Here is a 27,898-nt window from a genome sequence, read left to right on the forward strand (position 1 = left end):
ATACAGTTGACCAAAGGTGGATTCCGGGAGTTTGTTATATTTTAAAGATGAACTGCAAGAAGATGGAGTTCACAAAAATAATTGCCGATATGGCCCATATCGTGCTGTTGCTCTATAGACAATGTCTCCCACTCTGATGCAATTGTAGGCAAAACGTCTGTTACATGTCATGTAATGGGACATTGAACAGCTTCTCCATGGCTGCTCGGTCTGACTGTGTTCTTGATGTTAGCAATGACAGATGAGCCTTTCTTGAGATTAGATTGACGTCATCAATTATTTCTTTCAAAATAAGCTTAGATATATCAGTTTAATGGTTTTACATATTAAATATAAATATGGTACAATAAATATGATATTATATTATTGTAATATTATTGTATAACAATGCAAACAAGATATATATATATATATATATATATATATATATATATATATATATGTGTGTGTGTGTGTGTGTGTGTGTGTGTGTGTGTGTGTGTGTGTGTGTGTGTATTTATATATACAACCGGCGAATCCAAATTGGGGTGTTATTTGAATGATGACAGTGACTAAATCCCCTGTGATAACCTGTTCATGATGCAAACTTCATCATGAAGACATGTTTATTTACACATAGGAACATTACATCTAAACTATTATCAGTTTTTTAATACACAATACAAGTTACTGAATACGCAAATGTCCTAGATTAACAAAGACACACATATAGTGAAATGAATATATCTACTCTACATACACTCACCATGCACACACTAATACTAGTAAATGTGACAAGTTTAAATATAATTAAGGATATATATAGAAATTTATTAAACTAAAGTGATTTGCATAATTATACTGGCATAAAATACAATTATTATTTTAACTACTAACCTGTATATAAGTATTATCCTTTCTCTCAGTCCAGTGCACAGTGAGGTGTAAATGCAAAGTGCAGGGGTGACAAGTCTTTTGAATAAAAGATCATATATGAATTTTAATTTGTGTTGTAAATTTTATCAATGCAAGTTAATTGATCGGAAGTACTGCAGACCCTGTCTTCAGAGACTTTTACCATCGCAGGTTTCATCTTTTCGGGAACATGGATCCGATTGATTTGATATAACCATGGCAGTTACAGGTGCTCATTTTAACTTGGATCCTCACAATGTTTTCAACTGTTCTCACATCCATGACCCTAAATACTGGCAGTTTATTAAGTCCAATATTATGGAAGTGTGACCAGAGATTTTTATCTAAATTTAGAATTCCAAAAACTAATAACATAATTTCCTTACATTCTGCATTATTTTAGGATGGCATATATATGTTGAAGCTTTTGAAGAGGGACAGTTTACTGACATCTGATGCAGATTTGGAGCTGAATATCAGCCTCTGAGCAGGTCTAGATTTATCCCTGGTGACATGCCCAACCCATGTTCCAGATGCCCAAATAAAATATATGTTATGATTCAGTTGTTATATAATAAAAAAACCAATGTAACAGTGAGGGGAAATAATGTACTGCTTTGATTTTATCAACTATTCTTTTATGTTTATTCATTAAAAAGACCCACAAACTGTAAGCCTTTCAGATTATATTGGTTTTACTTAGAGCACCAGACAAAATACGTGGGCAATGTGACTGTTGACAATCTATTTTCTTTATATCCACATGATTTGTAACTTGTGCTTTTGTTTACGGTTTCCAGCTCTTTCCATACACTTAAATTACGATGGAAAGTACAAACAAAATTAAGTTACTCCGCCCTTGGATGAATAATATATAATTGACATTCTGTAAATTGACAATATAGTATGCTCTGCCTGACCTGAGTTTTTCGAAGTAGTGCACGCTTCTAACTTTCAGCCATGGTGACTTCCTCATTGACCGATACACCATTACATCGGACTTATGAATTTTTCTCACTCCCGATATGCAATTTGACAACCAAAATAGAACCCAAAACAGATCATATATAACTCTCTTCAGATATTTTTGACACACGACTGGTAACAAAGCATTCTGAGCCAAATTCATTGCCCGCGTATTCAAGTTTCGCCGGCTGTGACGCCTCAGCGAATAGCCAGTTGTTGTCCCCCCTAATGCCTAAAACGAGGACGGCAGCTTGTGGGCGGGGCTCATCGGTCGGTCTATTGAGCAGTACCTCAGAGCTTGATGGCTACCACAGGAGATAACAATCCGGCCAGGGTCATTATCTTTCCACTCAGAATGGAAACAACTCAAACACCGGTAACGCTAGACATTTGTACTAGTTGTGCTGGAACATTTGTGGCCAACGTAAAATGTTTGATGATTTTGACTATATTGCTAACTTCCAATCGTTTGATACTGTGTGTTTATTGGGAGACATTTATTAATATCAGATTTCTTAGACTTAAACTGGCTACCGGGTTATCAAATGTTCTTTGCCCCAGCAGTTAAACTGTCGTTTTCAGGCAGATGTTCTGGTGATGTGTGTGTCTGCGTTAGACAAGATGTTGTGAACCAGTGCATCAACCTTAGCACCGTGTTAAAGAGTTAAATGTTTCAAAATCTGTGTTGAATTTAAAACAGGCAGGTTCCACATTTTACAATAGGAGAATGATTTTGGAAGAAAGCATTTATTGATCTGATTTCACTTCCTCACATATGTTACTCTGAGGTGATATTAATGCCCGCACAGACAATGAAGATTTTGAAGACTTTTGACATGACGATGTATACAATGATGCAGACTGTTGAACAGCGTATGTCTTACGATAGTACTATCAACAGATTCGGACGAATTGTGTTGAATCTTTGCTTTGTTCTTCGTCCGTTTGTTCCGAATAAGAGAGTTTACGCTGATGGAGCTGCAAGTTCTCGTTTGTATGAGAAAATGGTTCTAGTGTTGTTGAGTATTTCATTTTTCCAGTATGTAGATAAGTTAAATGTTGGTGATCGATTAGATTTAGACTATTTTTCCGTAGATATTCATGTAATGATGTATGAAGTCTTTAAGAGATATTTATCCAACAGGAAACGCAAAAATTGTAGGTGGTCTCTATTGATTTTAAAAAGACATTTGATTCTGTAAATAGCGCGAAATTGTGTTGTTGTTGTTGTTGTTTGTTGTTTAACACTCCACAATATTCCAGCGATATGACGGTGGTCTGTGAATAATAGAGACTGGACCGGACAATCCAGTGATTGACATCATGAGCATCGATCCATGCAGTTAGTATACGATGACATGCATCAACCATCACTGAGCATGATCTCCCGATCCCGTTAGTCGCCTCTTACGACAAGCATAGTCCTGCAAGGACCTTCTAATACAACATCAACTAGCTTTGTAAATACATCATGCGTTTGTGCAGCAAAATTATTTGTTACCTTGAGTATATATCTTATAAAATGTGTTTTGTAACTCCGCTGTATGTCTGCCTGTGACCTTTCATACAATAAAGAATTGAATTGAATTGTGTGATAAAGTACCCATCTTTCATGTGAATGACTAAAGAATAGCGTCATGTTTGGAGACAAAGATGCCATGTCGACACATTTTAAATCGACAGAGGGTAGTTTGTGATACCTATAATTATGTAACACCAAAAACAGTCACTGCATTATGTACGTGGTGTCATAGTAAGATGTTTTTTTTCTCGCGGACATTACTCGTGTTGTGTGCTGTAGACAGTTCACGTGGAAAAGAAGTGGAAAGAAGAGATAAAAACAATTCTTAAGAAGGTTCTTCGGGAATAATACCTTATTATCACTTACCAATTTCTATACGTGACTTCTAATGTTATTTCCATACCAATGTCGTATATGGCCATGAATATACAATTAGCGAGTTAAAAATCTAAATACTATTAGCCAGTGGATCTTTGACCGTTTTAATGGGGGGACTGTTATCAGTGGAAATTTCTGAAAGAAATCATTTGAATGTCAAAAAAAGATAAAAGACAATAATTCATCTTCAATAACATTTATTAACTTGAGAATGAGATCACTACTGCCAACACGACCATTTATTGTTACCAAGCTTCTCTTAATTTTCATTGCATAAACAAAAAGAAAATATTGTTTCTCGTGGCAGCATTCGCATGTATCCTGAAAGCATTTGTGTCATCTTCTTTCCTAGCTTAAAGTCATTATTTCATTCTCCACACAATATTCTTTTCGTTAATTTCTTCCCCTTTCTGCAGTAGCATCCTGGTCATTTGCTTGTCTTGGTCTTATTTTATTCCGGATAGCCTGTAAAATTTTACCTCCAAAGGATGGCCTTTTCCGACCATCAGCTTTTCCAAGCTTCTTCATACAAGCAGCAATGTCAGAAGCTCCCTTGCATTCTTCTGCACGTTCCGCCCCATTTTCCGACGGCACTTTCAATTTCCTAACCTGCGATATTGTTTTCGTTCCATTCAGGAGTGATAGTAATATCCTCCACGCCCACCTTTTCCCTTTACCCTTTTCTGACCTCATCCGGCTCAACTTTTTCTCGCCTATGCTCTCCTTAACTTGCGCTATTGTCTTGTTTCCTTTCAGGATTGCTTGCAACATCTTCCATGCCCAGGTTGTCTTTTTCCCATCATTTATTTCTGCCATCTCCTTCATACAGGCTTCACTATCCGCAGCACCCTTGCACTCCTCTCCTTCTAACTTCTCTAGCTCAACTTCTTCCTCTTTTTTCTCTATATTATCTTTCTCCTTTTTCTCTTGTGTTTGCTGCTGTGTCTCTTTGCCTTTGTCTGTCTCCTGATCTTTCTCTTTTTTCTTATCCTTTGTTTTTTTTTGCCTCTTCTGCTTCTCTTGTATTTGCTGCTGTGTCTCTTTGCCTTTGTCTGTCTCCTGACCTTTCTCTTTTTTCTTATCCTTTGTTTTTTGGGGCCTCTTCTGCTTCTCTTGTATTTGCTGCTGTGTTTCTTTGCCTTTGTCTGTCTCCTGATCTTTCTCTTTTTTCTTATCCTTTGTTTTTTGGGGCCTCTTCTGCTTCTCTTGTATTTGCTGCTGTGTCTCTTTGCCTTTGTCTGTCTCCTGATCTTTCTCTTTTTTCTTATCCTTTGTTTTTTTGGGCCTCTTCTGCTTCTCTTGTATTTGCTGCTGTGTTTCTTTGCCTTTGTCTGTCTCCTGATCTTTCTCTTTTTTCTTATCCTTTGTTTTTTTGGGCCTCTTCTGCTTCTCTTGTATTTGCTGCTGTGTCTCTTTGCCTTTGTCTGTCTCCTGATCTTTCTTTTTTTTCTTATCCTTTGTTTTTTTGGGCCTCTTCTGCTTCTCTTGTATTTGCTGCTGTGTTTCTTTGCCTTTGTCTGTCTCCTGATCTTTCTCTTTTTTCTTATCCTTTGTTTTTTTGGGCCTCTTCTGCTTCTCTTGTATTTGCTGCTGTGTTTCTTTGCCTTTGTCTGTCTCCTGATCTTTCTCTTTTTTCTTATCCTTTGTTTTTTTTGGCCTCTTCTGCTTCTCTTGTATTTGCTGCTGTGTCTCTTTGCCTTTGTCTGTCTCCTGATCTTTCTTTTTTTTCTTATCCTTTGTTTTTTGGGGCCTCTTCTGCTTCTCTTGTATTTGCTGCTGTGTTTCTTTGCCTTTGTCTGTCTCCTGATCTTTCTCTTTTTTCTTATCCTTTGTTTTTTGGGGCCTCTTCTGCTTCTCTTGTATTTGCTGCTGTGTCTCTTTGCCTTTGTCTGTCTCCTGATCTTTCTCTTTTTTCTTATCCTTTGTTTTTTTGGGCCTCTTCTGCTTCTCTTGTATTTGCTGCTGTGTTTCTTTGCCTTTGTCTGTCTCCTGATCTTTCTCTTTTTTCTTATCCTTTGTTTTTTGGGGCCTCTTCTGCTTCTCTTGTATTTGCTGCTGTGTCTTTTTGCCTTTGTCTGTCTCCTGATCTTTCCCTTTTTTCTTATCCTTTGTTTTTTGGGGCCTCTTCTGCTTCTCTTGTATTTGCTGCTGTGTTTCTTTGCCTGTGTCTGTCTCCTTATCTTTCTCTTTTTTCTTATCCTTTGTTTTTTTTGGCCTCTTCTGTTTCTCTTGTATTTGCTGCTGTGTCTCTTTGCCTTTGTCTGTCTCCTGATCTTTCTCTTTTTTCTTATCCTTTGTTTTTTGGGGCCTATTTTGCTTATGCGACTGCCTATCCTTCACCATTTCTCTGATTTTGGCCATCCTCTGCAGCCACTTTGTCCTTCTTTCCTTCCGCATTGCTTTTAACTTATTCTTCCATGCCTGGGATCGCACGTTCCCACCTTCTTTTTGTTCAATACAGCCGTTTATGTCTAAATCCCCTGCACACCCCTCCGCAGGCCATTCTGTAACACATAAAGATGCAACACAGATCAAGTAAAAAGTGTTATTGTCTATATTTCTTTCGCTGCTTTGTTTATTTAATATACTTTGTACTTCCCTGACTGATCTACGTAGGCATAAAGGACACAGAGTGAATAGTAAATTCGGTTCCATTCCCCACACGACCTTCATATAATGAACGCAAAGAATCGTATCGGCAGAAAGGGACAAAAAGACATTTATTTTCGTTTTGTTTTCTTTATATATGTATGTACATTCCTTAAAATGATTTTCGTTTACATGGTTAGGTACAGCTGCATTGCCAACTAGCATCCAGTCAATATTAACATCGCGAGTACCTTACAATTAACAATACTGAGTGCACCAATTCGTTTCTAGCTCAATTAAAATCTAGTCATTCAAAGAAATGAGTTTTCACATGGGTTGCCACATCTGCAATGTGTTTCCTCGTTTAAATCTTGTCTCATCTTTATGCCTTAATTATGTACTATAATGTTAATTATTCTGAGACTGTATGAGAAATATGGTGTGAATTGATATGTTCTTATACTGGATTTAAATCGAGAAAAGGTTTCATTTTCCCTTAATTGAAAGGGTAATTTATATCAATATAGGATGGTATAAAGAATCGGAAATATTACAAGGCGTAATAAAGACATGGTTATTTTGAGCAGCTTTAACGTTGTATGTTATATTTAACCTGAAACGTAGGCTTCTCCTACGCTAAGATAAGAGGTCCCAAGAAGTTACAAACAGTCCTGCTGCTTCAAGTTTTGTAATCTGTACATCCGTCCCAAACTTCACATGCATATTCAAAATGACTGCGAATAAAATAAAGCGACAAACACCAAGTCAAAAATCATAAGAAATCTCTACTAAAATTCCATTTCAAGCTTCAAATTGTGATGAAAGCAGGTGTTCACTAAAAGGTGAGCGCATCATGCGCCACCGATAGCAGACGTCACAAACACGTGCAAAGGCAAAGCATTTATTCACATGAAAAATACAGGAATACACATGTCTACCATAAAGCCTTTTGAAAATTTTGCTAAGGCCTTGAATGTTGTAACCCTATTCAAACAATTTTTCAACAAAAGAAGTATGACACTCGATACAGTTTTCGTGGTAAGAGCAAGCTCGATTGGACTGCAAAAGATTTTTTCATCACGCTGAATCTTTATGCATGGATCAAATTATGACAGAAATTAACCGCCTCCGTGGTCTAGTGGTAGAGCGTCCGCCCGGAGAGCATTATGATTCAATTTTGCACCGACAATCTGTATTTGAATTAGCTACTAGCGGAAGGTCCGGGGTTCGATCCCCGGCCGCGTCATACCAAAAGACGTTCACAGATGGTACCTGTTGTTGCCCTGTCTGCCGCTCGGCGTTAAGGGGTTAAAACAAGGACCGGTCAGCTCGTAGTCAGTATACTGGGTCTGAGTAGGGTATTCATGTTAAACTGCCACATTGTATCTCAGTGGGCTAACACTATTAATCGGCATCAGTCTGGACTAGTACAAGCAGCCACAACCACACGCGCGCACGCACACGCACACACACACACACACACGTTCATGCAAGTCGCTGTGTAAGTGCAATAATCTTGGACGCGATGGTTAAACCCCATTTCACCTCACCTCACCCTAAAGAAATGAGTCAGTTTCACTGGTCTCATTTATTTCTAGTTCAAGTGGGTAAATCAGGGGAACGCATTGGTCATTTTATCATTATTGAACTAGATCAGATCTTCGATATACTTTGAAGCTCAAGCTAAACTTCTTGACCAAATGTTGTTGTTTTGATTTTCGCCAATCCGAGTAGAAATTCCGATTAATATGCATACAAAATGGATCAACAAGAAGGGGATCACAATTGGTGCCCCGGGGATGCCACAAGTGTGCCTAAATGTCTTCACAAAGATGTAAGGGCCTTGATTTTGTCCCACTTGGTGCTGTGGCTGGGATTATCACGGATATGGTTGATTAGTTTTAAAGAGAAGTAACAGCATTCAGAATACCATTAAAGCCACAGGCAAACCACCATCCAGAAGAAGCAAGAACCATCAGGAGCAGTGTACCACATTCCGTGTAACTGTCGACAAGCTTACATTGGTGAAACATCAAGGTCCCTCAAAACCCGAATTAAAAAACATCAAAGCTCAGTATCGAAAGCTGACTCTAAGTCAGCTCTATCGGACCATACCGTGACAATCTCAGCCACAGCATCCAGTGGGACAAAAAAACGCCCTTACAATCAACCTCAAAGACTTCAAAATGAGAAATCTCTAAGAAGCCATCAACATCAAAAGACCCCAACCATCAATCAACCGTGATCAAGGCTATTACATACACCCTGCGTACGATCAACTCATCAAAGACCCCAATCAGTCATAATCATATTATTTGAACTACTGGCTTCACCAGTTTATACTACTGCTTTCACCTGTTAAGATTTTACCTTATATATCAACCCCTTTTGTGTACATTAAAAACTTCTCCAATCCATTGAAACCACATTCTAATCCACTCAACTGTACAAACAATGCTTCACACCTTCATATAGGCTTGTCAACCATACTCTGTACATCACTTGCTTGATAACGGTGTTAGAACCTACACTGAAACGCCGCTCCTAAATGTAATAAAGAAGTTGTTCATCCATATATCCTTTCAATACTTATGACTCCGAACTTCTAAATGCCTCTCAAAGAAATACAATGTTTTGAGAGAATTCAACTTGGTTCTTTTCTGAGATTGCAACCACTCAAGCATATCCTTTGAGTTTTTAAGAATCCACGTGGTATTTATTCAACTTGAATAAGTTCACTCGTGTACACCAGAAACAGGAAAGGGCCAAGTACCGATCCATGTGGCACTCCAGCTTTTAACACTTCCGTATCAGGCATTTAGAAACACAGTTTGTTTGCGGATTGTTACCTAATCGGCCACCTACTTTTAATGATCCAACGTTTATACCATATCATTTCCATTTATACTCAAGCGATCGTAAGACGGCTGCGTGGGACGTTGCTAAAAATATGTATCACTGATCTCTGTGTCTCTGACTAATCTATTAAAATAATTAGACATATTTCAGCAAAACTGGCACCAACAAGTTTCCTCTTCACACTTTCTCAGGCATCATGCTGGTATTAAATCATTGTTGCAACCAGAAAAAATATTTAAGCATATTACAAGATAAAACTCGATTGTAAATTTAGAATATATCTCCATAACTTCATTGTCAATAAATATCGTAGTACCAAGAATAGTGATTTTGAAAATTATATATGTTCTAACTGTACCAACCAGGAGATTGAAGACGAGTTTCATGTTCTTTTTATATGTGAAAAATATAAAACGTTGAGATTAAAGTTTGTACCTAATTTAGATATTACACACAAAGACAATCAATTGATGATCAATTTGTTGAATTCGACCAATGAAGAAGTTATCAAATCTTTCGCAATGTATTTGAAACATGTATTTAGACTCAGGTGAATATATTATACTTTGTTCAAGATCACGTTTATTTTTATGTATCTGTTAAAACTGAACTCTACCGTGGCCTTGCATACTGAATAAACTGTCTGTCTGTCTCTCTGTTATTAAGTACACACCGCCGGGTATAGCTGAAATATAGTTGACTGTGGCGAAACATAACCAACAACCTCGTTTTAAATGTTGCCCTGAATCTGACTGGTGAAACACTTACCTTCAAATAAAGGTTTTCTGGCGATTTCAATGTCAAAAAACACAACCGGGTTTTGTGCAGCGCCCTCTTCAACGGCAAGCCCTTCGTCAATCACGGATGTTAAAGTCACCACCAACAGCAGGGACAGAGAAATAATGTTTGGCCACATCACGCACTGAAATAAATTAAACCCGAGCATATATCTACATATCAGTTTTCAATGATCATCATGAAACTAAAAGAATATGAATAATTTAAACTGTTACAATGGAGTTGCTCATAGACTTACAGTTGAAACTTGTACAAACATCTCTACCTGATATGGAACATTTTAAGGAAAATGTGTTAACAGTGTCAGCAAGAACAAACACAATAAAGATAAATAACACATACTGTTGAGTCTAATAAATCTCTTAGATTCTTGAACATATCCTCTGTTGGTGTATGTATGGCTCCATTGGCCATATTTGTTACTTTCATTCACTAAACCTTTGGCGTGGACATAGCAGCATTTTCCGTATCTGCTCAACAATCAACGTTAAGCACTATCTGTGCCCACTGGCGGGGGCTACGTATATGGATCGAAATGTCAGGAATGTCTGTCAATGTACGCTGTGGTATCTACACCACATTTCTACATATCCAATTGGATAAAAATGATAAAATATTTTTTTGAATGGATGATGGACTTAAATGATGCACATTGTCGTATGAGGGTTGCACGGTGTGCATGGCTAAAAAACGGTAAACCCAGGGACGAAGACTCAGATTTGCGAATCTGTTATAAAACTGAAAAGAGACATTTCAGGCGCCTCCATCGAAAATCGAAAAGGTCCAACAAAACGAATACCCTAAGGGAAATGGAGAGGGCAGCTGAATTTGATATAAATTCTCTTTATAAAACTGTTAGAAAACAAAGAGGGCGGGTGGCCGAGATACATATACTAAACTATAAGGATGAATGTGGTTCTACACCCTCAGCTATTTGCAGATTATGGGGTGATTCTTTTTCAGATTTAGCCAAACCCTACCATTCTGAAAGATTTGAATATGTGTTTAAAGCAGATATAACGAGTAAGGTACAACTATTTAAACAGGTACGAGAGAGTCCTGACGAGGAAGTGGGAAAAGATATTTACATGTCAAGAGATAAGAGAGGCCGTCAAATCCCTCAGCAGGTATAAATCTCCAGTTCCGGATAAGATTACAGATGAACATATTATTTATGCTGGAGAACATCATAATTATTTATTCCTCATGTATATTTTGTAATCATATGATGAAACTACAATATGTACCTTATGATTATAGTCTTGGCATGGTCATACGAATATATAAGGGGAAGAATGAAAAAGCTGATCCTCGAGGTATTACTCTAACATCATGTCTCTGTAAGCTCTTTGAAAAAATACTGCTCAAACCTATAGAAGACGAATTATGTAAGCTTAACCCAGATTCTCCTGAAATGCTACAGTTTCATTTTGTTTTAGAAAAGAACACGAAGCTATTATGTCAGTATTTACTTTGATCGAAGGCATTCAGTATTACATTACAAAAGGGACTCTGCAGTCTATGCAGCTTTCTTAGATAATGAAAAAGCATTCGATAGGAGTGATTGAGTGAGTGAGTTGGGTTTAACGCCGCTTTAACAGTATTCAATTCACATCGCGGCGTGTCAGCTTAATGAGGGAGGAAAGCCCGAAGTGATGCAGGTCTCAGACGTTTACCACTTCGGTGAAACCCACGAGCATGGGTATGGTGCTGACAAACCTAGAAACATAATCAGAGTGAACCGGGATTCGAACCCACAATCATAGGTTTCTGGCGTGCCCAAGGGACGCAACTCTGCACAGCGAATTGCGGCGCCTTAGACAACTGGGGCACCCTTGCCCCCGCATTCGATAGGATATGGCATTATGGATTATTTTACAAACTACATAAACTGGGCATTAGAGGTAATACATGGAAATTACTACATTATTGGTATACAAATAGTTATATGTCCTACCAAGGTGAACAATCAGACAGATATATGGTTCAACAAGGTGCTGACCAAGGCCAAGTAATCTCTGCTGGGTTTTTTCTTGTTTCATAAATGATCTCATTACAGCCCTTAGACAAGCACAATGTGGCTTTCGTGCATATGGTATGGATATTCCTACAATCTCGCTTGCCGACGATACTACGCTTGTTAGCTCATCACCGTCAAAAAGTGCAATAATTGTGTATGATCACTATGAGGTTTTTTTTATCATTGTGAGGATAATGTATTGTCATAGCGAGGATGATTGTGCATAGAAGCCTGTAAAAGCATTTATTTATAATCTGCCATTCATTGTGAATATGCCATATATATGAGAACTTGTCGTTGATCCGAGTTCTTCCAGGAATCTTAGCCTTACAAACTACTTATCAACCTCTTTGTGTGTACTTACCATTGAACCAATCTTTCTGTAGGCAGTAAGATCCCGGATGAAGTTTTACTTTTTCCTAATAAAAACTCATTCCTGCTAGGAGACTTTTCCTAGTAAGACGATGTTTGGACTTCTTCGCTTTTAAGGGTTGCGATTGTTTTTTCTTCATAAAAGTAGGCTTAGATATTCTTTACGTCACATTTCAAATTCAACATATGGAAATAATGTTAGAAATTTCTCACTGTTTACTAAAACATAATAACTGTACAGATGTAGGTGCATGAACAATGAAAATAGCGGTATGATATTGTATTTTTATATAATGAAACACTATGTGTAGCACAAAGCGAGTGTTCACTTGACAGAAAAACGCGTTTGAACTCACAAGTGCTGTAGGAATGTACTTTTCGATTACTGAGTTCTTGTAAGTAAGATATGGATGTACAATTTCTCTATTACAATTAGGTGCGACGTTTCGGTGTATGTTCAAACACTGTTATCAAGGGCGTGATCAGTGCAAGTTTCGGAGTAGGTTATAACACCATTATCAAGCAAGTTCTGATGTTGAATCGTCACTCCTAATTGTAATAGCCACGTGAAGATCCGGGGTAGAATATGCAGCAGCAGCACATGCTTGCCGTAAAAAGCGATTGGGCTTGTCGTAGGAGGCGACTAACGGGATCGTGGATGCTCATGATATCAATCACTGGATTGTTTGGCCCAGACTCGATTATTCACAGAACGCCGTCATACAGCTGGAATATTGCTGAGTGCGACGTTAAAGAAGTTACTAAGAGTGTGGATAATTGACATAGATAGCATAACTTCTGATGTAAATGGCGAACAAAGGTAACGTTACTAAACTGCACTTTCAGCATGCCAACCTAAAAAAAGATATGGGTATGAAGGAATGATGTACAGTTCATTCACACTCAAACCAGTGGACAGTGACAAATAACATGCTGAGATTAACGCTACAGCAGAGAGATCAAGTCGTTGTTGGCATGATTTACAAAAGAGCAACGTCGCTTTTGGCTATAGCCGAATGACAATCACGAGGCGCATGGCCTGTTGCAGCCTGACTGGGCGGAAGAGCGACAAGCCTAGGAGTGCCACACTTCGTGTAACCACCACCCAGGAAAACTGAACAACTGACAACATCCTCCAAACTGTGACACAATCCATTCTTTTTTGTTCTCATCGACTGTATAGTTAGTAAGGATGTTAATTCATGTCTATTTGAAGTATAATCCTTGACATTGGTCGTGTTCTGTTTTGTGTGTGCGCGTTTGTGTGTGTATGTTTATGTTTTTGTTATGTATTTTGTTCTAAGTTAGGGTTCATAATGCTTATGGGTATTTCACTTCACAGTCAACAACTGTTTCAGTCCTATCACAGTGGGACAAGCGAGTCAATAACCTTGTCGAAGGATACAACAGTGACTTGCATGATATGGCCTCTTGAAATGGAAGATTTAAAATGATTATTAATAAATTATAGGTGTTACAGGCACATTGTCTCTCATGCTCATGGCTATGTGTCAGAGATTATGGCTTTGTGCCCTGTAGTTATTTGTTTACATACAAAATAGGACTAAAGCCACGGAGACGTGTTTTCTCTTATACACCTTAGTCATGTTATGATACTCTAAAAGGCATCATTTCTAAATATCGCGAACTACTATAGCACCCAAGCATTGAGGATCACAGCTTCAATAAACCCATTAAACGTTAAAGAATATACTTACTTTGTAGAGAGTTCCCGTGAGGTTTTGACATTGAGTGCCAGTTACGGCCTTTGTAATAAATTCCTACAGCCAATCGAAAAATACGCAGGTGGTGCGGTTAGATCTGGAACCGTAAACGCATGTAATTACTATCCGCAAGGGGAACAAGCAAGGTGATATGTCTGTTGTGTTATTCATGCCAATAAATGTATAATCATATGACTTCATGATTAGTTGACATGAGATACAGATGTTTTATGATAAGTACTGTTTACGGAATCGTTACTAAGCAGCCTTAAAATAGATATTTATTCTATATAGAAGGAGAGCTTTCGGTAAAAGTGCTGCATTGGCCAGTGTTATAACCAGTGTTAGCATTGGGAGGCAATAATGTGACAGTTATGTATTTTCCACTATATATAAATCAGCATGATTTCTTTTTCATTGAGGCTACAAAATATTTATTTGACTGTAATGTGAGATTTATTCCCCTGTGAAACACTTATCCTCCCGGCTGTTTAGATCTGATCTTTAGAGAACGATGTTCTTTTATTTGTGCAACCTACTGCACGTCATTTGAATCAGAGGCGTCAGTGGTGTAGTGGTTCCCTACACCACCGCCTGTAAACGCCTACGATTTCAGCAATGGGGTAATCGACCTTGGGCTAATGACATGTTTTCTGACGAATAGAGGTTCACTCCCGACTTCCATGACCGAAGGCATCGAGTTTGGATACGTCCTAACGTTTGGAGCGTTAGGGGCGTTTTATGGACATTAACGTTGTATCGCTCTATCGTTTTGGGGGCTGGGTATTGAGTGGTATTACAAGGACTGGTAGAACTGCGCTTCGTAGTGTTCCTGGCATAGTCATTGCACCATTTGCTCAACGTCAAAATCCATCTACTACTCTCAATGAACTCGGTGTTGCGCTCACTGATGAGTGGAACAACATGAGTCAAGCTGACAGTGGTCGACTCATCAACAGCATGGCTCGAAGTATTCGTACATGTTTCACCAACAGAGGTAATGGCCATATAAGTGATGATTTAGTGCGCCACTACCATTAGAAGCCATTAGATCTGATCGCCTACTCCCAAGAAGATATGACCATATCATTTCCATTTGCCAATACCATATAGATATGAAATTATGTCTTGATGATTCCCACTAGCCCTACTTTTTTGGCATAGTATCTATAACATCTGTGTCGTATGCGAGTCCACTGATAATGACCTCCATACATATACATGGCAATGAATATAAATTAAAACGGATTAACTATGATTTCAAACAACTCTTCTTAATATGCGCAGTACGTTCTATCCAGGAGTTCGTCAGCACCAAACTGTGGCAAAGACCCACAAATGAGTCCAAGACGTATTATACAGGAGAAGGTAAATATAGCAAACAAGTAGCCAGGTGGTATACGTCATTGCCAATGCTACCAGAGTATGTAACGCAGGACTTCCACATTGCCAAGACATGTCGAGGCTATCTCACCGTGAAACACAAGAGGGACAGCTCGAATTATATACAACTGAAGGAATGCGAAACAGTTGCACTGATATAGATGATATATATATTCCCTGTTTGGAGGAACAAGCATGCATACATTCATGGTAGAATGGTAGTGATGTTTCTCTGAGTAGCAACATGTGCTACTCTAATCTAGTATGAATGTTTAACCTGCCTTTACGAGGCACGAAATGGCGTGTGCTGTAAACAGTGTACCGTTAAGTAGAATTTTTTATATATCGCGTGTGTTTTACACAGACTCCATATCACAGAAAATTGACAACCGTTGACGTTTTCAAAAAGTGCAAGTTATTACATCCCTGTATGTTCAGATTAATTTACATAACTTTTTTTCCATTGTAAAAATAAGTAACACATCAACATGTTGTATTTCTTCATAACCCACTTTAGTTGAAGCACGTTGGAATACACTATCAAAGACATTGTGTATATACACTTCCGCAAATACAGCTAGTGAACCATTGGGGTAAGACAATCAGCGTGAAATTGAATAAAATGAAAGGCAAGTCATTTTCCTCAAAGGTTGTTTGACCACTTTTCTTTCAAATCCTCCTAGTGAAAGCAAGCAAACCTTCTTATTAAAATCACCATGTAAATTAGTTATATGGTGAATATTAGTAGTATAACGTTTGAATTGTAAGATCACATTAACATTACCGATTCGATGTAAATTTTAACTCATTCCCTAAGATCAGATTATTGGTTTGCTCACGAACTACTCTGTTTTGATGATGATGGCCAGATTGCGGTCGAGATGTGATTTTGTTCAAGCAGACGGAGGCTAGGTTTTATATTTACGCAAAATTATGAGCTGTGATCTTATTTTTCAGCCCAAGGATTTTCAACATTTGTCCACGAGTGTTGATATATTTGATATTAACATATTAGCGAGGCTGAGAGTGCATTTTTCAACCCAAATCCTTCTATCAACTTTTTCAGTTTGTGGAAAACAGTGCCCTGAGTGTAAAAAGCACAGATAACAAGTTTCAGAGCGATTAGTGATGTCATTTGATGGCGTCATGGTCACCGATGACGCCAAAGTGGTCTGAAAAACATGCAATTCTATCGTAGCGATATCTCACCCAAGCGATATCTCTTGTGGAAGCCAGTTATGGATGATAAAATATATGGTAAACATGATACTGTGAACTATTAACCAGGAAAGGAATGACTTATGTATTAAAATCAAGACGACATAATAGCACAATGGCTCAGATGTACATGTAGATATAGACCTTTATATATGCAATAAGGTTACTTATTTGCCAACATCAAGTCACACGTATGTATGTCGTGTGCTCACATGTGTTGTATGGATGATTACATGTCTGCTGAAGAAAATTGATTTTCACAACCCAAGAACAAATTCATTCTGCCGACAATGGAACACTGTTGGTTGGGGGTCGGGGATCGGGTGTGGGGAAAGTCGAAGATAATAAATCACCGGATCCTGGCATGGCTAAGGGACACAGGACATTGGAACAAGGCTAAGGGACACAGAACATTGGAACACGGCCAATGGACGCAGGACATTGGAACACGGCTAAGAGACACAGGACATTGGAACAAGGCTACGGGACAAAGGACATTGGAACACGGTCAATGGACGCAGGACATTGGAACAGGGCTAAGGAACACAGGACATTGGAACAAGGCTAAGCGACACAGGATATTGGAACACGGCTAAGGGACACAGGACATTGGAACAAGGCTAAGAGACACAGGATATTGGAACACGGCTAAGGGACACAGGACATTGGAACACGGCTAAGGGACACAGGACATTGGAACACGGCTAAGGGACACAGGACATTGGAACACGGCTAAGGGACACAGGACATTGGAACACGGCTAGGCGACACAGGACATTGGAACACGGCTAAGGGACACAGGACATTGGGACAAGGCTAAGGGACACAGGACATTGGAACAGGGCTAAGGGACACAGGACATTGGAACAGGGCTAAGGGACACAGGACATTGGAACAGGGCTAAGGGACACAGGACATTGGAACACGGCTAATGGACACAGGACATTGGAACACGGCTAAGGGACACAGGACACTGGGACAAGGCTAAGGGACAAAGGACATTGGAACACGGCTAAGGGACAAAGGACATTGGAACACGGCTAAGGGACACAGGACATTGGAACACGGCTAAGGGACACAGGACACTGGAACACGGCTAAGGGACACAGGACATTGGAACACGGCTAATGGATACAGGACATTTGAACAAGGCTAAGGGACACAGGAAATTGGGACAAGGCTAAGAGACACAGGACATTGGAACAGGGCTAAGGGACACATGGCATTGGAACAGGGCTAAGGGACACAGGCCATTGGAACACGGCCAATGGACACAGGACATTGGAACACGGCTAAGGGACACAGGACATTGGATTACGGCTAAGGAACACAGGACATTGGAATACGGCTAAGGGACACAGGGCATTGGAACACGGCTAAGGGACACAAGACATTGGAACAAGGCTAAGCGACACAGGATATTAGAACACGGCTAAGGGACACAGGACATTGGAACACGGCTAAGGGGCACAGGACATTGGAACACGGCTAAGGGACACAGGACATTGGAATAGGGCTGAGGGACACAGGACATTGGAACACGGCTAAGCGACACAGGACATTGGAACATGGCTAAGGGACACAGGATATTAGAACACGGCTAAGGGACACAGGACATTGGAACACGGCTAAGGGGCACAGGACATTGGAACACGGCTAAGCGACACAGGACATTGGAACAGGGCTGAGGGACACAGGACATTGGAACACGGCTAAGCGACACAGGACATTGGAACTAGGCTAAGGGACACAGGACATTGGAACACGGCTAAGGGACACAGGACATTTGAACACGGCTAAGGGACACGGGACATAGGAACAAGGCTAAGCGACACAGGTGATTGGAACACAGCGAAGGGACACAGGACATTGGAACACGGCTAAGGGACACAGGACATTGGAACACGGCTAAGGGACACAGGACATTGGAACACGGCTAGGCGACACAGGACATTGGAACACGGCTAAGGGACACAGGACATTGGGACAAGGCTAAGGGACACAGGACATTGGAACACGGCTAAGGGACACAGGACATTGGAACAGGGCTAAGGGACACAGGACATTGGAACACGGCTAAGGGACACAGGACATTGGAACACGGCTAATGGACACAGGACATTGGAACACGGCTAAGGGACACAGGACACTGGGACAAGGCTAAGGGACAAAGGACATTGGAACACGGCTAAGGGACAAAGGACATTGGAACACGGCTAAGGGACACAGAACATTGGAACACGGCTAAGGGACACAGGACACTGGAACACGGCTAAGGGACACAGGACATTGGAACACGGCTAATGGATACAGGACATTTGAACAAGGCTAAGGGACACAGGAAATTGGGACAAGGCTAAGAGACACAGGACATTGGAACAGGGCTAAGGGACACATGGCATTGGAACAGGGCTAAGGGACACAGGCCATTGGAACACGACCAATGGACACAGGACATTGGAACACGGCTAAGGGACACAGGACATTGGATTACGGCTAAGGAACACAGGACATTGGAATACGGCTAAGGGACACAGGGCATTGGAACACGGCTAAGGGACACAAGACATTGGAACAAGGCTAAGCGACACAGGATATTAGAACACGGCTAAGGGACACAGGACATTGGAACACGGCTAAGGGACACAGGACATTGGAACAGGGCTAAGGGACACAGGACATTGGAACACGGCTAAGGGACACAGGACATTGGAACACGGCTAATGGACACAGGACATTGGAACACGGCTAAGGGACACAGGACATTGGAACAGGGCTAAGGGACACAGGACATTGGAACACGGCTAAGGGACACAGGACATTGGAACACGGCTAAGGGACACAGGACATTGGAACACGGCTAAGGGACACAGGACACTGGAACACGGCTAAGGGACACAGGACATTGGAACACGGCTAATGGATACAGGACATTTGAACAAGGCTAAGGGACACAGGAAATTGGGACAAGGCTAAGAGACACAGGACATTGGAACAGGGCTAAGGGACACATGGCATTGGAACAGGGCTAAGGGACACAAGACATTGGAACAAGGCTAAGCGACACAGGATATTAGAACACGGCTAAGGGACACAGGACATTGGAACACGGCTAAGGGGCACAGGACATTGGAACACGGCTAAGGGACACAGGACATTGGAATAGGGCTGAGGGACACAGGACATTGGAACACGGCTAAGCGACACAGGACATTGGAACATGGCTAAGGGACACAGGATATTAGAACACGGCTAAGGGACACAGGACATTGGAACACGGCTAAGGGGCACAGGACATTGGAACACGGCTAAGCGACACAGGACATTGGAACAGGGCTGAGGGACACAGGACATTGGAACACGGCTAAGCGACACAGGACATTGGAACTAGGCTAAGGGACACAGGACATTGGAACACGGCTAAGGGACACAGGACATTTGAACACGGCTAAGGGACACGGGACATTGGAACAAGGCTAAGCGACACAGGATATTAGAACACGGCTAAGGGACACAGGACATTGGAACACGGCTAAGGGGCACAGGACATTGGAACACGGCTAAGCGACACAGGACATTGGAACAGGGCTGAGGGACACAGAACATTGGAACACGGCTAAGCGACACAGGACATTGGAACATGGCTAAGGGACACAGGACATTGGAACACGGCTAAGGGACACAGGACATTTGAACACGGCTAAGGGACACGGGACATAGGAACAAGGCTAAGGGACACAGGACATTGGAACACGGCTAAGAGACACAGGACATTGGAACACGGCCAATGGACACAGGACATTGGAACTAGGCTAAGGGACACAGGACATTGGAACTAGGCTAAGGGACACAGGACATTGGAACTAGGCTAAGCGACACGGGAAATTGGAACATGGCTAAAGGAAACATGTCATTGGAACACGGCCAATGGACACAGGACATTGGAACACGGCTAAGGGACACAGGACATTGGAACTAGGCTAAGGAACACAGGACATTGGAATACGGCTAAGGGACACAGGACATTGGAACACGGCTCAGGGACACAAGACATTGGAACAAGGCTAAGCGACACAGGATATTGGAACACGGCTAAGGGACACAGGACATTAGGACACGGCTAAGGGGCACAGGACAGATATTGGAACACGGCTAAGGGACACAGGACATTAGGACACGGCTAAGGGGCACAGGACAGATATTGGAACACGGCTAAGGGACACAGGACATTAGGACACGGCTAAGGGGCACAGGACATTGGAACACGGCTAAGCGACACAGGACATTGGAACAGGGCTGAGGGACACAGGACATTGGAACACGGCTAAGCGACACAGGACATTGGAACATGGCTAAGGGACACAGGACATTGGAACACGGCTAAGCGACACAGGACATTGGAACACGGCTAAGGGACACAGGACATTGGAACAAGGCTAAGGGACACAGGACATTGGAACACGGCTAAGGGACACAGGACATTGGAACACGGCCAATGGACACAGGACATTGGAACTAGGCTAAGGGACACAGGACATTGGAACACGGCTAAGGGACACAGGACATTGGAACTAGGCTAAGTGACACGGGATATTGGAACATGGCTAAAGGAAACATGACATTGGAACACGGCCAAAGGACACAGGACATTGGAACACGGCTAAGGGACACAGGACATTAGAACACGGCTAAGGGACACAGGACATTGGAACACGGCCAATGGACACAGGACATTGGAACACGGCTAAGGGACACAGGACATTGGAACACGGCTAAGGGACACAGGACATTGGAACACGGCTAAGGGACACAGGACATTGGAACAAGGCTAAAGGACACAGGACATTGGAACACGGCTAAGGGACACAGGGCATTGGAACACGGCTAAGGGACACAGGACATTGGAACAAGGCTAAGGGACACAAGACATTGGGACACGGCTAATGGACACAGGACATTGGAACACGGCTAAGGGACACAGGACATTGGAACACGGCTAAGGGACACAGGACATTGGAACACGGCTAGGCGACACAGGACATTGGAACACGGCTAAGGGACACAGGACATTGGGACAAGGCTAAGGGACACAGGACATTGGAACTAGGCTAAGCGACACGGGATATTGGAACATGGCTAAAGGAAACATGTCATTAGAACACGGCCAATGGACACAGGACATTGGAACACGGCTAAGGGACACAGGACATTGGAACACGGCTAAGGGACACAGGACATTGGAACACGGCCAATGGACACAGGACATTGGAACAGGGCTAAGGGACACAGGACATTGGAACACGGCTAAGGGACACAGGACATTGGAACATGGCTAAGGGACACAGGACATTGGAACACGGCCAATGGACACAGGACATTGGAACACGGCTAAGGGATACAGGAAATTGGGACAAGGCTAAGAGACACAGGACATTGGAACAGGGCTAAGGGACACAGGACATTGGAACACGGCCAATGGACACAGGACATTGGAACACGGCTAAGGGACACAGGACATTGGAACTAGGCTAAGGAACACAGGACATTGGAATACGGCTAAGGGACACAGGACATTGGAACACGGCTAAGGGACACAAGACATTGGAACAAGGCTAAGCGACACAGGATATTGGAACACGGCTAAGGGACACAGGACATTAGGACACGGCTAAGGGGCACAGGACAGATATTGGAACACGGCTAAGGGACACAGGACATTAGGACACGGCTAAGGGGCACAGGACAGATATTGGAACACGGCTAAGGGACACAGGACATTAGGACACGGCTAAGGGACACAGGACATTGGAACACGGCTAAGCGACACAGGACATTGGAACAGGGCTGAGGGACACAGGACATTGGAACACGGCTAAGCGACACAGGACATTGGAACATGGCTAAGGGACACAGGACATTGGAACACGGCTAAGGGACACAGGACATTGGAACACGGCTAAGGGACACAGGACATTGGAACAAGGCTAAGGGACACAGGACATTGGAACACGGCTAAGGGACACAGGACATTGGAACACGGCCAATGGACACAGGACATTGGAACTAGGCTAAGGGACACAGGACATTGGAACTAGGCTAAGGGACACAGGACATTGGAACTAGGCTAAGTGACACGGGATATTGGAACATGGCTAAAGGAAACATGACATTGGAACACGGCCAAAGGACACAGGACATTGGAACACGGCTAAGGGACACAGGACATTAGAACACGGCTAAGGGACACAGGACATTGGAACACGGCCAATGGACACAGGACATTGGAACACGGCTAAGGGACACAGGACATTGGAACACGGCTAAGGGACACAGGACATTGGAACAAGGATAAGGGCACAGGACATTGGAACACGGCTAAGGGACACAGGGCATTGGAACACGGCTAAGGGACACAGGACATTTGAACAAGGCTAAGGGACACAAGACATTGGGACACGGCTAATGGACACAGGACATTGGAACACGGCTAAGGGACACAGGACATTGGAACACGGCTAAGGGACAGAGGACATTGGAACACGGCCAATGGACACAGTACATTGGAACACGGCTAATGGACACAGGACATTGGAACACGGCTAAGGGACACAGGACATTGGGACACGGCTAAGGGACACAGGACATTGGAACAGGGCTAAGGGACACAGGACATTGGAACACGGCCAATGGACACAGGACATTGGAACACGGCTAAGGGACAGAGGACATTGGAACAAGGCTAAGCGACACAGGATATTGGAACACGGCTAAGGGACACAGGTCATTGGAACACGGCTAAGGGGCACAGGACATTGGAACACGGCTAAGCGACACAGGACATTGGAACAAGGCTAAGAGACACAGGACATTGGAACAGGGCTAAGGGACACAGGACATTGGAACAGGGCTAAGGGACATAGGACATTGGAACACGGCTAAGGGGCACAGGACATTGGAACACGGCTAAGCGACACAGGACATTGGAACAGGGCTGAGGGACACAGGACATTGGAATACGGCTAAGCGACACAGGACATTGAAATATGGCTAAGGGACACAGGGCATTGGAACACGGCTAAGGGACACAGGACATTTGAACAAGGCTAAGGGACACAGGACATTGGGACACGGCTAATGGACACAGGACATTGGAACACGGCTAAGGGACACAGGACATTGGAACACGGCTAAGGGACAGAGGACATTGGAACACGGCCAATGGACACAGGACATTGGAACACGGCTAAGGGACACAGGACATTGGAACACGGCTAAGGGACACAGGACATTGGAACACGGCTAAGGGACACAGGACATTACACGGCTAAGGGACACAGGACATTGGAACACGGCTAAGGGACACAGGACTTTGGAACACGGCTAAGGGACACAGGACATTTGAACAAGGCTAAGGGACACAGGACATTGGAACACGGCTAATGGACACAGGACATTTGAACACGGCTAAGGAACACAGGACATTGGAACAAAGCTACAGGACACAGGACATTGGAACACGGGTAAGGGACACAGGGCTTTGGAACACGGCTAAGCGACACAGGATATTGGAACACGGCTAAGGGACACAGGACATTGGAACACGGCCAATGGACGCAGGACATTGGAACACGGCTAAGGGACACAGGACATTGGAACAGGGCTAAGGGGCACAGGACATTGGAACACGGCTAAGGGACACAGGACATTGGGACTCGGCTAAGGGACACAGAACATTGGAACACGTCTAAGGGACACATGACATTGGAACACGGCTAAGGGACACAGGACATTGGAACTAGGCTTAGGGACACAGGACATTGGAACATGGCTTAGGGACACAGGACATTTGAACACGGCTAAGGGACACAGGACATTGGAACACGGCTAAGGGACACAGGACATTGGAACACGGGTAAGGGACACAGGACATTGGAACAACGCTGAGCGACACAGGATATTGGAACACGGCTAAGGGACACATGACATTGGAACACGGCCAATGGACACAGGACATTGGAACACGGCTAAGGGACACAGGACATTGGAACAGGGCTAAGGGACTAAGGACATTGGAACACGGCTAAGGGACACAGGACATTGGAACACGGCTAAGGGACACAGGACATTGGAACAAAGCTACGGGACACAGGACATTGGAACACGGCTAAGGGACACAGGACATTGGAACACGTCTAAGCGACACAGGACATTGGAATACAGCTAAGGGACACAGGACATTGCAACACGTCTAAGGGACACAGGACATTGGAACACGGCTTAGGGACACGGGACATTGGAACACGGCTTAGGGACACAGGACATTGGAACAAAGCTACGGGACACAGGACATTGGAACACGGCTAAGGGACACAGGACATTGGAACACGTCTAAGCGACACAGGACATTGGAACACGGCTAAGGGACACAGGACATTGGAACACGTCTAAGCGACACAGGACATTGGAACACGGCTAAGTGACACAGGAGCTGCAATTCACTGTACAGGGTGGCCTCCAGCATACGTGCCAGAAACCCTGGATAGAATCCCTTATTTTGTTTCAGCTCTGTGCCAATGGTCTCCTCACCACAATGTAGCAACATCTAAGGTATTGTCAACAAGCCGTGAAATAAAAGTTATACATTTCAAAGCGTCGTTAAACCAAACTCACTCACACACTCACTAATACGTTTATTTATATGTATGTGTCCGCACAGCATGCTCTCTGTAAAGTTTGCTGTCCTTATAATCATATAAATTATATTCCATGTCTCACTGTCAGCTGACCTTCAACTCAGTTGATTCCGGGTTAGAACATGTGCTTGTCGAATGACATGTAGGCTCTGTCACTTGGTAGATGGTATGCATGTCGAATGACATGTGGGCTCTTTCACTTGGTAGATGGCATGCTTGTCGAATGACATGTGGGCTCTGTCACTTGGTAGATGGTATGCTTGTCGAATGACATAAGGCTCTGTCACTTGGTAGATGGCATGCTTGTCGAATGACTGGTAGGCTCTTTCACTTGGTAGATGGTATGCATGTCGAATGACATGTAGGCTCTGTCACTTGGTGGATCGCATGCTTGTCGAATGACATTTAGGCTCTGTCACTTGGTAGATGGCATGCTTGTCGAATGACATGTAGGCTCTGTCACTTGGTGGATGGCATGCTTGTCGAATGACGGGTAGGCTCTGTCACTTGGTAGATGGCATGCTTGTCGAATGACATGTAGGCTCTGTCACTTGGTAGATGGCATGCTTGTCGAATGACTGGTAGGCTCTGTCACTTGGTAGATGGCATGCTTGTCGAATGACTGGTAGGCTCTGTCACTTGGTAGATGGCATACTTGTCGAATGACTGGTAGGCTCTGTCACTTGGTAGATGGCATGCTTGTCGAATGACTGGTAGGCTCTGTCACTTGGTAGATGACATGCTTGTCGAATGACGGGTAGGCTCTGTCACTTGGTAGATGGCATGCTTGTCGAATGACTGGTAGGCTCTGTCACTTGGTAGATGGCATGCTTGTCGAATGACATGTAGGCTCTGTCACTTGGTAGATGGCATGCTTGTCGAATGACATGTAGGCTCTGTCACTTGGTAGATGGCATGTCGTCGTAACCCGAAGGCCGTGGACACTGCTAACTTCAATGACAGGTTTGCCTGGTCCAGGTTCAATTATTTTCAGGACATCGATATATAGCTGTAATGTTGCAGATGACGACGTTAAATAGATGCCGGAAGCTCCCACGTGGATGTGACGTTAAACAATACACAAAACATGTGCTTGTTCCACATGGATTTCCTTCAAGTTGACACGCCGTTCGTACCAACGTTAACCACTTTCTGATTAGATACATGTCCGATTGGAAAATATATACGTATATTGAGATTATGATTTGTAGTGTTCCATAGTATTTAGAATTATGACTTGTAGTATTCGATTAAAAAAAAGGTTATACCTAACAGGTGTGAGCTTTATCCACTTGAAATTTCACCTGCAAAACAAGTAGATGAAAGACAACTACAGGCAACCCAGTGTAATCTTTCGTCAACTCAGTCACATACATCAAACACACAATGACATCAAGCACAAAGTTATCTCAGTCTCTGTTATTCATTAAAGTTGATCAAAAATCCACTTGTTCCATTAACAACATCGATGAGGTAACGCTGACATATTCAGGTGTTGGGATGAGAGGACTACTGTGAGGCTCGTCCCCTGTACCTGAATACAATTTAATCAGTTCTTATGATTTGTGATAAAAGTATGATTTCGCTGTTGATATTTACGTCGGATTAGTTTGGTTAGCCGTTGACAAAACCGACTAAAATGCATTATCGTGATCCGCATTTAATGTACGCGTGTGTGTGTGTGTGTGTGTGTGTGTGTGTGTGTGTGTGTGTGTGTGTGTGTTAAAGAGCGGATGGGGGAGGCAATTTCCGGATCTTAATCATTGCAATTTGGTCAAAATTCTTTTGTTTTGTTAAAAAAGTATTCACTGGGCAAGCTGAATATTATGTAAAATTACATCTTGTGGGTTAAATAATATTTTCAGAGAAAAGGAGCGTGTGTGAGGGCTAAGTATGAGCGTTGGCCCAGTGTGTCAGTGCAGGACGGCACTTCAAGACAACTAGCTACTAGTGTTGGTTATGTATGTGAATGCACAATGACGCCGCTTTCGAAAACTGTTGTATGCGTGCAAGACAATTCACGATTCACGTCACGTTATTGTGTAGGCTGTTATCTAGAGGTGTATTTATCGGGATAAACTTCGTATTCCCAAATCGTTCAGCGAATTTGATAATTGATTTTCGGTCTTTGAATCTGCCATGAATTACACGTTTATAGACTATATGAAATGGTTAGTTGATACCGGCTCAATGGCGACACTGCGTCCTGGACATTTGAAATGGACCACGATAATTATTCACCATCCTCTGCAAGTGATAATTGCTCAGGATCAGAAACACGTTTTAGGGATGGGTTCATATCATGGCCACAAACCATAATCAGTGCACAGGGACGTTAATAACAAGGCTTAAGTATGGAATCCTAGAAGGGACATTGTCACGTTTGTCGCATAGTCGATTGCATTGTCGCCCTTGCAAATACAAGCAAAAATTGTCAAAATTAACCAAAGCGCAACAACGCGACATTTTGACATTCTGACAT

The 27,898-nt window shown here is 42.6% G+C and overlaps 1 protein-coding gene across 1 annotated transcript; it reads right to left on the bottom strand.

Annotated features, from left to right (window-relative positions):
- Positions 1–3,940: 3,940 nt before the first annotated feature.
- LOC124124265 (DNA ligase 1-like) lies at positions 3,941–14,206 on the bottom strand. Its single transcript, XM_048403001.1, has 3 exons — positions 14,117–14,206; positions 9,977–10,130; positions 3,941–6,264 (listed from the first exon to the last, which is right to left on the bottom strand). The coding sequence occupies exons 2-3, from the start codon at positions 10,122–10,124 to the stop codon at positions 4,154–4,156; spliced, it is 2,259 nt and encodes a 752-aa protein (XP_048258958.1). The 5' UTR covers positions 10,125–10,130; positions 14,117–14,206; the 3' UTR covers positions 3,941–4,153.
- Between the last annotated feature and the right edge of the window lie 13,692 nt (positions 14,207–27,898).

Source organism: Haliotis rufescens, unplaced genomic scaffold, assembly GCF_023055435.1.
Source record: "Haliotis rufescens isolate VD_foot unplaced genomic scaffold, xgHalRufe1.0.p SCAF_3, whole genome shotgun sequence".
NCBI classification, from domain to species: domain Eukaryota; kingdom Metazoa; phylum Mollusca; class Gastropoda; order Lepetellida; family Haliotidae; genus Haliotis; species Haliotis rufescens.